The 13,865-nt window shown below is 40.6% G+C and overlaps 1 protein-coding gene and 1 long non-coding RNA gene across 2 annotated transcripts in view; both read right to left on the reverse strand.

Moving 5' to 3' along the window:
* Positions 1-13,865, reverse strand: part of LOC143885557 (uncharacterized) — a 36,550-nt gene that overhangs the window by 14,753 nt on the left and 7,932 nt on the right. The window lies entirely within an intron of this gene.
* Positions 1,400-10,008, reverse strand: LOC143885556 (uncharacterized). The gene is made up of 2 exons (XM_077389777.1): positions 4,402-10,008; positions 1,400-4,202 (listed from the first exon to the last, which is right to left on the reverse strand). Exon 1 carries the CDS (start codon positions 5,823-5,825, stop codon positions 5,241-5,243), a length of 585 nt encoding a protein of 194 aa, XP_077245892.1. The 5' UTR covers positions 5,826-10,008; the 3' UTR covers positions 1,400-4,202; positions 4,402-5,240.

Raw genomic sequence — 13,865 nt, forward strand, 5'->3', positions numbered from 1 at the left:
GGACACATTTATTAAGGGAAAGAATGTTCCTCCTTCGAATATTGAGTTGAGGCTTGGCCAACCATCTCAGCAAGGCCAAGTGCTTAGGTTTTCAATCCTCAGTGCAACTTGAGTCATTTCCTATTGATCCCAGGGTAATTGAGGAAGGAAGCGATGATTGAGGAAGCCGGGCAAAATCCTTGGTGCTCTTCTCTAGAAAACATCAAATTCCTACAGAAGAGAGAAAGAAAGCCGTTTCAACTCTATTTTTTCATCCAATTAAGGGTATTCGTGCTTTGGATCCTGCTAAATTGGAACCCCTTAGGGTGATGCAACTAATTTTCACTGGTCTCTATGTTTCGTTCACACTTCAGCCCTCCTTTGCGAGGGAACATACAGACTGAGGCTACTGATAAATAAGGTTACGAAACATAATTGGTGCAATAGAACACAAATTAAGAGCCAAGGGTCTAGAGCCATGGCTGAAGTTTATTTTAGATAAAACCAACACATCGTTTCACAGCAAGCATATTGAAGATTCTAGCCATTTGGCTGTAGCTAGTGATCATTGTGTTCAGTTACTCGGAGACCACGTCGATCATGTTGTCCATAAATCTATAAATTCCACTCTTCTTGCAACAGCTAGATCTAGTTTGCCTTCATTAGCAGACCAAGCAGCCCGCTCTTTAACAAATCCAATCTATTTACCAATTATAACATCACCTTTGTCAAATAAAATAGGCATAGATGTAAGCTCACAGTTGCTACATGGTGCAAACCCGGAGGCTCGTGGGCGAGACTATAATGAATTTAGGAGCTCAATGGAACAGAGAGCACATCTGATGCCGGTGAGCATGAGAAATGTAGATAGAAAGAATCACATTCATACTCCTTTGGCAAGTGTAGTTGTGCTGTTCAGTCAAAAGTATTTGACAGGAAGTTGTTTCCAAAGCAGAAGAAAAAAAAATCTTATTGATTCTTACAAGGAACATATGGCAAGTGTCGACGGCCAAGTCTCAAAACTTGGTGTTACAGTATTTGATAAAAGATCATATGGAGAGCCTTAAAAGACGTGCTGCCATGAAGAATGACTCATTCTGCCCAGTGGATAGTTAGGTCCAGAGCAAAGTCATTGGAAATCGCAATGGTGCATTTGATTGAGTGGCGAGCAGAGCTATTGGACGCCAAAATAATGAGGATCAACTTGCGAATACTGTTGGTAAAGGGTTTGAAGGGAATAGTCAAGAAACCAAGTCCTTGAAAGAGCAATAGATGTCTAATGTTTGTCCAGGATGTTTTCCCAACGTTTCAATTGAAGTTAACACCGCGGATTCCGTTACTGTAGAATATATGAGTGGTCTTGCATTTGATGATCTGACAACGAAAATTGTTGCTCATCTGATGATGACTGTTTACACATCAGAAAAATATTCAAGGAAAAAACATGGGACTGTACATATGGTCAGAAAACATGGGAATATATGGGACTGCGAGTGCTCAGAAATGCAGGGTCACTTTTCTACACCAAGACATCTAAGAAAAAAAAATGAAAAAAACATTCCTGATCAGCTAGAAATGTTGGAAAACAGAATAGAGAAATACTGCTTCACAAGGGAGAAATAGTTGCAGTCCCAAGCTTGGTTTGTTGGTGAAAAAGTTAAAAGAAAAGGAAAACAGTCAGCATACTCAACAGAGAGATGCTGAAAATAAAAAATTAATGATTCACGTATGCAGCCTAATCAAAAGTAGCAGCAAATAATATGAAAGGCATGCCACCATCAAAGACAGCGCACGCTTCAACAGTAAGAACCAAATGTAGAAGCATATGATCCCTAAAGCCAACATAGAAACTCTCGTTCCATCTTCCAACAAAACCTGACAGCCATATGCTTGTCCCAAAAGCCGAAATAGAAAATCTCATTCTGATTTCCCTACTGAAAAAAAAAATACCACTAAACCCAAATTAGTTTGATGAACTGGTATGGTTAAGGGCCATCAAATGCGGCAGCAGCAAGCGTTTCCTATGCTTAGACAAAGGCAGTAAATGCCACTACAATAGATACCGAGTTAACAGATCCCACAACAGCTGAAGTAGAAATTTTTACGTCGAGCAGCAGCAGCAGTTGTTGCAGCAACAGAACCATTTGCTCTCTCAGAAGCAATCTGAACATCAGGTGCAATGCGCTCTACTCCTGCCACATGTGACATTTGAAATGCTGCATGGACTAAAGGTTGGAGTGTTACTCTGCCACATGTGACAAATTGGGGACATTCATCACCCTGATCAACCACAAACTCCGCGATAGCAGAGAACTTACCTTTGGTTGGGTGACTGGGCAATCTTCACCAGAATCTCTTGTACTACAAGAGCACGTCCTAGTTCAAGACCGCTGTGAAATGATTAAAGAACATGAACCTCAAGATACTGTAAAATGTGATAAACAGTTGCAAGTACAAGGAGGATGATGTTTTACAAAATCACATGCGGTTAAAGAAGCGAAAGTAAAGAAAACTTGAGAGAGGAAGTCCAGAAAGCAAAAGAATTCAAAATTACAATTCTCTTCAGACCAGGCGAAGGGGATAACAAAGGCATATCCTTCTTACTAATCAACAAGGACTCAAAACTGAGGGGACATACATTGGGGACATAAAATCTAAGTGGAACTTAGAAGCAAGTGAAACACTTCATGGGACATACGTGGAAACAAGAAATACCAAAAGGGCGAAACTGTGTTTATTTTGTCTTAGGCAACTCCTTAAATATTCCAAATCCAAAGATCAAAAAGACGGGAAAGGCAAATGAAACTAGTTTTGGACGCCTACTGGCACTGACAAGGGCAGCTTTAGCATACCGCCCGTACTGGTTACAACTTGGCTAAAGCTATTGAAAAGGTCACAGAAGGTCTTTAAAAGGTAAGGGCCCTAGAGTAAGACCACAAAAGGTCTTTAAAAGGTAAGGACATTGGACTAAGATCCGTTGCTTGAGCAAACAAAGTCGTTTTCCATAGAACCACCCCAATATATTCACCGCCTAAAAAGAAGCAAAAAAAATCAGTATGATAAACCAACATATTAAATTAAATCTAAACGGCACAGTCGCCTAAAAAGGGGGGGCGCCCAAAGGGTTCCCCTGCGGAATAAAGCATCATAAAGCGGTGCAGTTTCCCCGGTAGGGCTCCCCTGCCGATAAATGGTCCATGATCGAAAATTAGCGCAATTCCCCCCGTAGGGATCCCCTACCGATAAATGGTCAATGCCCAAAAATCAGCGCAGTTCCCCCAGTAGGGCTCCCCTGCCGATAAGTGGTGAGTGATAGAAAATCAGCGTAGTTCCCCCCGTAGGGCTCCCCTGTCGATAATTGGTGCGTGACTGAAAATCAGCGCAGTTTCCCCCGTAGGGCTCCAGTGCCGAAAAGTGGTGCATGCCAAAAAATCAGCGCAGTCCCCCCCGTAGGGTTCCCCTGCCAATAAGTGGATCATACCCAAAAATCAGCGCAGTTCCCCCCGTAGGGCTCCCCTGCCGATAAGTGGTGCATGACCAAAAATCAGCCCAGTTCCTTCCGTAGGGCTCCCCTGCCGATAAGGGGATCATGCCAAAAAATCAGCGTGCATGACTGAAAATCAGCGTCGTTCCCCCCGTAGGGCTCCCCTGCCGATAAGTGGTGCGTGACCGAAAGCGCAGTTCCCCCCGTAGGGCTCCCCTCTTGATAAGTGGAAAATGCTAAAAAATCAGAGCAATCCCCCCCTAGGGCTCCCCTGCCGATAAGTGGATCATGCCCAAAAATCAGCGCAGTTCACCCCCGTAGGGCTCTCCTGCCGATAAGTAGAGCATGCCCAAAAATCAGCACAGTTACCCCCTAGGGCTCCCCTGTCGATAAGTGGAACATGCCCAAAAATCAGCGCAGTTCCCCCCGTAGGGCTCCCCTGCCGATAAGTGGTGCATGACTGAAAATCAACACAGTTCCCCTCGTAGGATTCCCCTGCTGATAAGTGGTGCGTGACCGAAAATCAGCGTAGTTCCCCCCGTAGGGCTCCCCTGCCGATGCAGTATGGTATCCGTCGAAAGGCCTCACCATGTCAGCCTATCATCTGTGATTAAAGATCACCTTCAAATCAGCTTGCTTCGCAATTTTAAAAAAAAAACTCCAGCGAAGTTGCTTAATTGGAATATTGAGGTCTCAACTCCTCCAAAGATGACCGAAGTGGTGTGAATGCTCTATTGCCCTGCACACCAGAGAGAAAAATGATCAAATGACATAATAAATTACATTCACTTTAGTATTGGGAAAAGAAAGTCACAAGTCCTAAGATTATTAAAAAAAAGAAGGCCAAGAATCGACACAATAGAGAACAAAAAATGTGACCATTCTTGCTTTCCCAAAGATGACTTAGGCTATGTTTGCTGGATATGTGGGGTTCTTACCAAAGAAATGAGCTGCAATCACATCGAGGAAAGTGGAAATGTTGACAGTGGGAATATCCAGAAACCAGCCTTAGAAAATGTGGTTGCCTCTGAAGGTTCAACAATATAACCTTCCTAAAAGGTCGCTGATGGTTGCACTATCCCAAGATAGGAAGGAAGCAAAATCAGTTTTATTCATCGAAGAAGACCATAAATAAAATAACAACTACTCCCAATTTTGTTAAACATTCTCAGGCGGATCAACCACTGTTGACCCCTGAAAATGTGATGTAGAGCGCAATCGGAGGCGTAATTTCTAGATTGTACTGAAATTAAACCTATAATTTTTTTGGGATTTTTTTTAAGGGATAAGGAGCTCGATCTTACCACAAGCGAGGGGGCGCATGAGGTTCAATCAAGCGCGGCGTCGGCGAAATGAAATTCTTGCATTCAACAAGTTTAGATGGGGGAAATGGAAGAAAGGCTACATTCAATAGCTTGGAACACCATTATCTCAAGGAAGAAGATGAAAATACAAGAGGAGCCAAGCTCTCTCAAAAGAGAAAATTCACTAAAACTCAAATCATCCAAAAGCTAAGCAAATGAGAGAAAATTAGGGGCTTTATATCTCAACCCTAATACAAAATTACTTCCTAAACTACCCTTAATATGGAAAAGACCACTAAGGACATACACTAAATGCAAAATTGACATGTAAAGACAACTAAAAATGATAGAAAATCACTAGGTATTCTAATAATGCAACTACCCTAAGGAGATATGAAGGCTGATATAAAATGACTAGGGGATGCTCCTGCATCAAACTCCCCTTCTTGAAAGAACTCGTCCTCGAGTTCCCATCAGCCTTGCAGGGGAAGGACTCCGCCAAGATAAAAAATGTAGATTATCCACTCTCTCAGGGAGAGTAGTAATCCATAGAAGTCAGCCTGTTCCATGCATCTCATCAAGAATGGATCATCACTACAAATGTGGCAATTTGGAGAGGTAGTGGTCCATATCAAAATAAGCATCTGCTGAAAGTGGCAGTGGTATAGTGGTCCGTCATGCCAACCAGTTGTAATCTTACCAAACATCTCATCTATGTCAGGTGTAATAGTTATAGGCAACACCATCTCAACATGAACACCATCTTCCAAGACTTCCTCTGCAACTGTGGTAATGGTCATGTCACCTACAACATCTGCAAGTGTACGCTCCTCATCTACAACTGTGGTCACTAACGATGCGCTGGACGCTATCTCAACATGCTCTGTTATAGCCCCATTATTGTCGTCATCATCGGCCTCACTATCAAGGACAACAGGCTCACCATTAGTACCAACAATAACGCTAGTGTCAAGCTCGCCACTATCACCGCCTGGCTCTAAAATGATGGTTCCAACAACCTCTCCTAACTGACCATGTAAATCCTCAGTATCTGCCATAACCTCTCCCTCCCCTTCTCTAGGGGTGGAGAACGAGATGTATGTGTCTGTCTCTCAAGTCTTTGCAACTGTCTGGTGAGGGAATATTCAAGATCAACTTTTTGTTTATGGTGATCCTCCCGTTCTCGGCGATGTTGGGCCAAGCCATTGGTCCTCTTGGGCTCTCTCTTCATCACGTCGTCGTCGATACTCTGCCGGAGCATAAATCCTCAGCAAGCGATCACGGATCTGCTCCCATCGGTGGAATGGAGGTTTACCCAAGTCACGACGCTCTCTTTCTATGAGCATCCACATAGACTCTGCACTTAGTCTGACAGTCTCTCTGGCATGCCGTAATGTCTCACGATGGTTGAAGCCATAGTATATGTGATATGAATCGAGGGCGTCGACCCAACTCATGCACTCAGCTTCAACATCACCATAGCCATAAGCATGAGGAACAAATGGTGGCTCCATAGATGGTTGTGTGGATCAATGCTCAATGTTGGAGTAGAGAGCAAATGACTTATTTCTTTAACTACAATTCAGTCTAGTGCTGTCATGAAACAAATTTCTTGTAGCTAAATTTTCTTGTTGAAAATCAAAACCTGCAATGCAACCCTGAAATTCTGTTTTGACAACCCGCTGCGACAAATATTCCCTTTGTTGGTGAAGATATATGAAGTACGCCCTTCAGACTTGTAGTTATAATACGCAAGACAAGGCAGGGATTCTATCTCAAAATTCACAGGTTCAGCTTCCTTAATTGTAGCAGCTGATCCATAAGCAATTCAAAGTGGAATTCTCAGTTTTCTTTACATCAGCTATACCCTTGATGCCTTCCATGCTCAGCAGCAATACTTGGTTGTCAATAGATACCAAACAATTCTCAATGGTGGGAATTAGACGTGTGCAAAGTCTCAAGATGGGATGAAGCAGCTCTTTGTGGGAACTGTAACAGATTTCTCATTTGAAAGTGAACCTGCACCTCTTTACTTCAAGGGGTAATTGCTATCAGTACTCCACTCCGGTGGAAGCAGCTGCTGGAATTCAGTTGAGATTCAGACAACAAAAGGAAATTTCAAATGACTTGTGATTGGCTCTGAAGTCAGCAACTCAAATGACCTTGGGTTAAGTATCTTGTAGCTGATTGTATTGGACATTAACTATGCTCAGGTTAGAGCATCAGAGAGGTTGCAGCTCCTTTTGGAAGTTTAATTCTGTTCCAAGGTATTCAGTTAAGACTATTGTCTGTTGGTAGTGGCAACTTTCAGAACAAATTAGAAGCTCAAACCATAACCTGAGCTAAATCTATGAGCATTGTTCAGAGGCTTGGGAATCACCAAAATGCAGAAAGTGAACTGAGTCTCAGCTCAAAGTCCAAGGCTTATTGTGCTGCTGTTTACAAATTGAGAAAACAAGAATCTGCTCTCATAGAATTCTATATCTCACAGTGGTTTTCCATTCACATAATCCAAGGCCATTAAACATGCATTCAGGCTTGAAAGTTAGTGGCAATTCTTTTATTCCAAAGAGGCTCCCTTACCAATTAAAGAAGTGTAACATGGCAGTCCTTTCATCTCAGAGATTTCAGACGGAGAACATCTGGCTTCAAGGTTTATACCACTTGATGCAAATAGCAAGGAATGGAATTCATATTGAGGGGCTGTCTTTCAATGGAATTGATCAAACATGCTGTGTGTATTGGTTTAGACCATAACCCAAACACATGGAAGTTGGAATTTCAGCAGCTATAACAAACAATGATGGTCTTTGGCTGAATTCTTGTCCACCAAAGAATTGATAGTTAAGCCTAACCCCCTCTTGAGGATTTGACTAGCCTTTAAGACAAGCAAGGATGGTTTCTGAGGGCCCAGATATCTATGAACTAAACAGTAAAAGACAACCTCAAGAGTGCCAAATAGGATTCCACGTGCATTTCAACAAACAACACATATGCACTTGACAGAATAAAGTGTCATCTATTCAAAAGAAAGCCTTGGTTCCCTACAATTCTTGAAATTCCTCAAGTGTTGAAAATGACTGTGACAGACATAGATCATGGAGTTCCTTTGTTTCAATCTCTTTGGAGCCAATCAACAAAAACAAGGTGTGTAAATGATGGAAGCAACTCCAAAATGCACAATCTGGTCAAATTTACAAGAGAACCCTTCAGGAGGTGACATGCAAGTGATTTTAATCGTTAAAATTGGATAAAAACGAAGGAACTTTATAAGGGAATTTCCACCCAATTCATCCAATTAATTGTGAGCGATTTGGTCATAGGAAACCTATAAGCTTCGTTTCTGGCTCTCTTCCATTCAGTTTCTTTAAGTGCTTTTACAAACACAACACATCAAACAGTAACCTTAAAAGGAAAATTGCGCACATGCCTAAGAAAGAACACGAGATGTTTGTATGGAACTCCCGATCTTAACATTTGCTGAAGGTAATGCTGTGAGATTCGGCTGAGATATCCAAGGAATTTCTCTACTCAAGTTGTATGGAAGACAATAAGTGCTAATCTCTGCTTCTTCCTTTCGACAATTATACCGCTGTTCTAAACTTTGGCGCCAGAGTCTCAAAAAAATTGCTCAGCTAAAAGAGATGAAATCGATGTAGCACAATGATTGCACCTGCATCGATTTGAGCTTGAAGCAGAGAATCAGCGTAAAAAAAACTACTACAGAAATTGAAAAACCTGAGATCTGTAATCAGATCTTCTGTTCTTCGAATCCAGAAACGGCAAGAACATAGAAATTCTCGCTCCTAGCTTTGATACCAAATTGATGTAGAGCGCAATCGGAGGAGTAATTTCTAGATTGTACTGAAATTAAACCTATAATTTTTTTGGGATTTTTTTTAAGGGATAAGGAGCTTGATCTTACCACAAGCGAGGGGATGCACGAGGTTCAATCAAGCGCGGAGTCGGCGAAATGAAATTCTTGCATTCAACAAGTTTAGATGGGGGAAATGGAAGAAAGACTTCATTCAATAGCTTGGAACTCCATTATCTCGAGGAAGAAGATGAAAATACAAGAGGAGCCAAGCTCTCTCAAAAGAGAAAATTCTCTAAAACTCAAATCATCCAAAAACTAAGCAAATAAGAGAAAATGAGGGGCTTTATATCTCAGCCCTAATACAAAGTTACTTCCTAAACTACCTTTAATATGGAAAAGACCATTAAGGACATACACTAAATGCAAAATTGACATGTAAAGACAACTAAAAAGGATAGAAAATCACTAGGTATTCTAATAATGCAACTACACTAAGGAGATATGAAGGCTGATGTAAAATGCCTAGGGGATGCTCCTGCATCAAAATGATAAACAACCTTTGCAGAAAACAAGAAAGTTTTGATGCAGCTTGTGGAGGAACGAGCAGTTTAAACATCTCGAGGAAGCACGTGAGAAACTTCAAGACCAATTTTGAGCTGGTATGAAGGAGTGGTAGTTCGAGAAATCCAAATTACTAGATGACATTTGTTTGCTGCAACCAAATTTGGAAGCTCAAACTAGAGCTTCGGAAGATCTCCGTTCCCAGTTACAGAAATGCAACCAAGCTCTAGCCCACGGAGAAAGTCAATGGAAATGCTAAAGCTTCAAGTTTCTAAAACAAAATATGCTAATGACGATGTTGTTGCAGAGTATGAACAAGCAAGATCAATGATAGAAAGCCTGACAGTCCAGAGGGATGAAAAACTGGAGTCCTGAGAGACTCGTTGGCAAGCACACAGAACTTGCTCCTTGACTCGCAAATCAAAAGATGTTGAATGGAGTTCTCAATAAAAAAGTTGCAAATAGACTTGGATGAATGTCAGAATTAAGACAAAAATATTAATGAGTTGCAAACAGGATTAGAAGATTGTCATTCTTCAATGGTTCTACTACAGGTTGCAAAATGAAGAGGATTCTTCCAAGGTATTGAAATCACAAATGGAACCGTGCAATGAAAAAGATAGAAGAATGAAAAGATAGAGGAACAGTTCTTTCTCCTTATTGAACAGTTGGAGAAGAACAGTGCCTTGTTTAAAACCCACTAGGAAGGATCATCACATGAATGAGGAGGCTCACAAAACAATAGTGAAGATAGTGACTGATAAAGTGACTAGTTCTATGCAAGGCCCTCATATTCCTCAGATACAATGGGGGTATTGATCACTGCCAATAAAAAAAAGGGAGCAGATTGATCACGATTTACCCTATTCCAAACCCAAGCTTACTAAAGCGTCCACAAACATATACGTGAAGATGTGGCCATGTGGCAAGCGCTAAAGGGATCCCCCCGGGATCAAACCATCCTCCTAATGGGATTCTTTACTGTTGCTTTTACGAGGAAATAAGATTAAAGAACAGATTAACCTTACTCAGTTTCAAGTTGATGAAAAGGCTCAAAGTTAAGGACTTTATAAGAGTGGCGATGCAACCTAGTAAAAGGGTTATTTGGAGAGAGTTACTACCGAGACAAAGCTAGAAAGTTGGAATAAAAGTTGCATGAGATGCACAAAATACGCAGTCAGTGATTAAGAAGATGACCAAAACCATTTTTATCAAAGACCTTTTATGGAGAAATTGATAAAAAATACACCCGCTGTGATCAAGCCAATGGGGACTTCAGTCAAATGCTTGGTGGGCAAACATAGTTTCCAATGAAACTCCAGAAAGTTTGCTGTGGTCTGGCTGGTTTATCTTTGGAGAAAAAAAAAACCTGTTTAGCAAGTTGCTGATTTTTGTTTTCTTAAAAAAGGAAATAGGATTGCAAATCGGGTACAAGATTTCTACTCAAGCAACAATGGAAGGAGTTGTTTTTTCCTGAGAAGCAGGAAAGTAGAAAAGTGAAAAAAGAAAAGAAGCCAAAGAAGGCTCTGAATCCTTTGTTTGAGAAGTCTTCCACCGGATGTTCATGTTGCCTAATCCTCTCCTCTGCATATTAACGGTGATAGCACTGCAGGGACATCAACAACTACATCAGCTCCATAGAGTGATGGAAAATCCGAACCGGTCTTTTGAATTGCTTGCAGTACTCCCCAAGAATAAGATCTGGTCTCGGTGCGCGCCTAGAAAGAGGAACAATTGATGGTTCTCAAGAGATAATATGGTTAATAAGTGGATTACATTCCATTCAACTTTAAATAAATATCCATCCCACCCTATTCTTAAAAAAGGAATGAATTGGCCACGCAAATAATTTGTGTAAGCCCAAGAGCTCATCCTCTTACCTTGTTTTGATGATTAACAATTCCAAATTGATTAGTTCTATACAGACTAATAGTTTGCCTTGAGTGGTGTGCTATGGATAGGAAAGTCACAGGTCAATCCAGGCTAGCACACACACAAAGATGGCCTATGCTTGAAAGATGAACCAACAAATGGACAAACGAGCTAGAACATACTTGGACAAACAATGTCTTGGAGGTACCAAGGAGAAGCTCATCATCATCATCTCAAAGCATCAAGCTAGAAAGGAAAAGATCAAGAAAGGTCAAAGCTAGAGGATCAACAAGCAATGCAAAGGACAAAGGAGCTTGAACCAAATGGTGGCATCATTCTTGGAAGGTGTCAAAGAAAGAAGCTTAACTTTGAAGATCCCAAAGCAAGCCAAGCACCACATTGAAGATCAAATGAAAATTGGCTCAAGAGAAGTTCAAGAGAGTACTTAGAATGGTAGTATGTATCACCTTCCTCTCTTGTGTTTTCTCTTGATCAAGGCACATCTTAAAACCCCTAAAAATATGTGTAACGACCCGATTTCCAGAACAAGGCCGCTACACCAATTTGACAAAATCACCTGAAATTAATTTTATTTTTTTTTTTTTGAAAGGAACAACTTAAATGAGCGGAAACATTCACAATAATAAAACCCCTTCATAATTTTAAAACTCACTTTGATCCAAATTAAAGACCTAGCATTCCAAATAAAATTTATTACAGCCCGAAATTTAATAACTTAAACTGAGTTTAATAAAACGACAGGTGACCCATCTGTCACCCCACCCTCTCTATTTATTTCCCCATTCCCGCTTTATTTATATGTCTTCGTTTGCGAAGGCTCCCTCTTCTACTAATCCTGTGGAGGGAAATGTAGCAACGTAAGAGCAAGGAAAAAGGGCTAACGACATAAAAGCAACACGGTACAATAACCATAAAAATTCTCAATGATCAATATTAGAATCCATTTTAAACTATACAGTTTTTCTCAAATCCTACATAAATGAGACATAACTACATTGGCATTTTATTTATTCAAATTACAAGAAGAAATATAGGTGGAAATAAATCAAGCAATATGTACTCTCATCCCCAATAGTCATACGGCAATTCCCAATAAAATCATATTCGGTGGCCTTCCAGCCTGGCCGTCAACTATTGACCATCAAGGAGTCCTCCGTCCCCTAATGAGACGTGCTCCTTTCTAGGGTTCTCTTTGGGTCACCATATGGTTCCACCCGAAAATGCATTGTCAGCCAGGTGTCGTACGCTCTCAGCCTGGGTAACTTTTGGCTTTTGCCCAAGGACGAATCTAAGGGTCTGCCTTAGTCCTCCCTCCCTCATTTCCAAATCCTAAAATGGTATACAGAATCTACAATTTTTCTTTATGAACATGCTGGGTCTATTTTAATTTACAACTTTATCTAACATAAATCATAGCAAATTTGCTTTCTAAAATGAAAGCCTAAGAAATATGGTATTGAAACATATACGATGCCTTTACCTTCTAACACAGTCATATATCAAATAATTATAGGAATTACACTGAGTTACCGTTATGAAGCGAGTCCATATTCACTTGCCTGGATGTTGCGTGGAAAGGAGTGAGATAGTGCAGATGAGAATTTCACGAAAGCAACTTGAGAAGTACCCTGAACAATTATGTAGCATTTGTGTCAAAACTCCTTCAACTAACACTTCTTTCTTCTAAACCTCTATTTCTTATTGCAGGTTGCATAAAGGTGGAAGTGAACGAGGCACATGTCTGGGTAACTAAGGTGGATTGATTCTCTGATGGTCATGCTCAAAGGCTTAAAAGATAGCGTGGTGGCATTACTAATGAAATTTTACTATGTGTATATTTTAAGAACTATAGTACGGGATACAACATCTGACGATTATGTTTTTACTCACACCCTTTCTTACGTTACGTGGACCATCCTGTTGTAGTGTTTGTAAGTAGAAATCATGATACTAAAAAGGGTGGCCTAAGGTAGTAAAAGGGGTGACTTTATTATTTTATTAGTCTTCTTTTCTTTGTTTCTATATCACTGCCTTGAAGGTTTTGGGAAAATGGGTTTGCATGCGCAGACGGTGGTCCGAACATGGGATCAAGGAAAATTTATGAAATGTATAGGTTGGAAGCCATGGTGAGATCATTCAAGATAAAAAGGGAAAGTGGGTTTTAAAGTTGCAGCCATGGATTGGTTGGTGGAAATCTCATCTATTTGTGGGGTTTATGAAGCTTTATTAAGGTCTTGTAATTTGAAGGCTTTATTTCAATGGTGCTTGCTGTTGAAGGTGAGAGTGGGTTTCAAGGTCGGAAGGGGGTGGAATTCTATATTGTGAAACAAGGGTTGCCTTCATCAATTTGAATAAGGGCTGCGATTATCAACATGGCATGGGGTGGGAATTTGATAAAAATCAAAGTTGGCTTATAGGGTTTAATAAATTGAAAAATAAGGAAGAAGAGAGTTACCGTAGGTGGAAATTTGGAGGTAGGTCTCAATCCCTTTACTGCTTCTTCTTTGGCTTGTTCCCAATCCCTCTCTCTCTCTCTCTCTCTTTCTCTAATTTGAGTGGCAATAGAAAAATCAAAAAAATGAAATATACGTTCATAAGAGGGAGAGAAAGAGAGGAAGGTTACCAAAAGAAGATCCTTGATTGCAAGATTAAAGGTGGTCCACACAAAAATTTAAGGGAGTAAAGAAGGCAGCACACACGTTTCACTTCTTTCCCTCTTTAAATGATACATTTAAAGCAAGATTCCAAAATCCCTTTTTTTTTTAAAGCAAGAGGTCTTTTTATTTTGCTAGCACTGTGCGTTTCTCCTTCTAGGGAGAAACGTACA

Source organism: Tasmannia lanceolata, unplaced genomic scaffold (genome assembly GCF_043159265.1).
Source record: "Tasmannia lanceolata isolate RefF3 unplaced genomic scaffold, GAP_Taslan_0.1 ptg000008l, whole genome shotgun sequence".
NCBI classification, from domain to species: domain Eukaryota; kingdom Viridiplantae; phylum Streptophyta; class Magnoliopsida; order Canellales; family Winteraceae; genus Tasmannia; species Tasmannia lanceolata.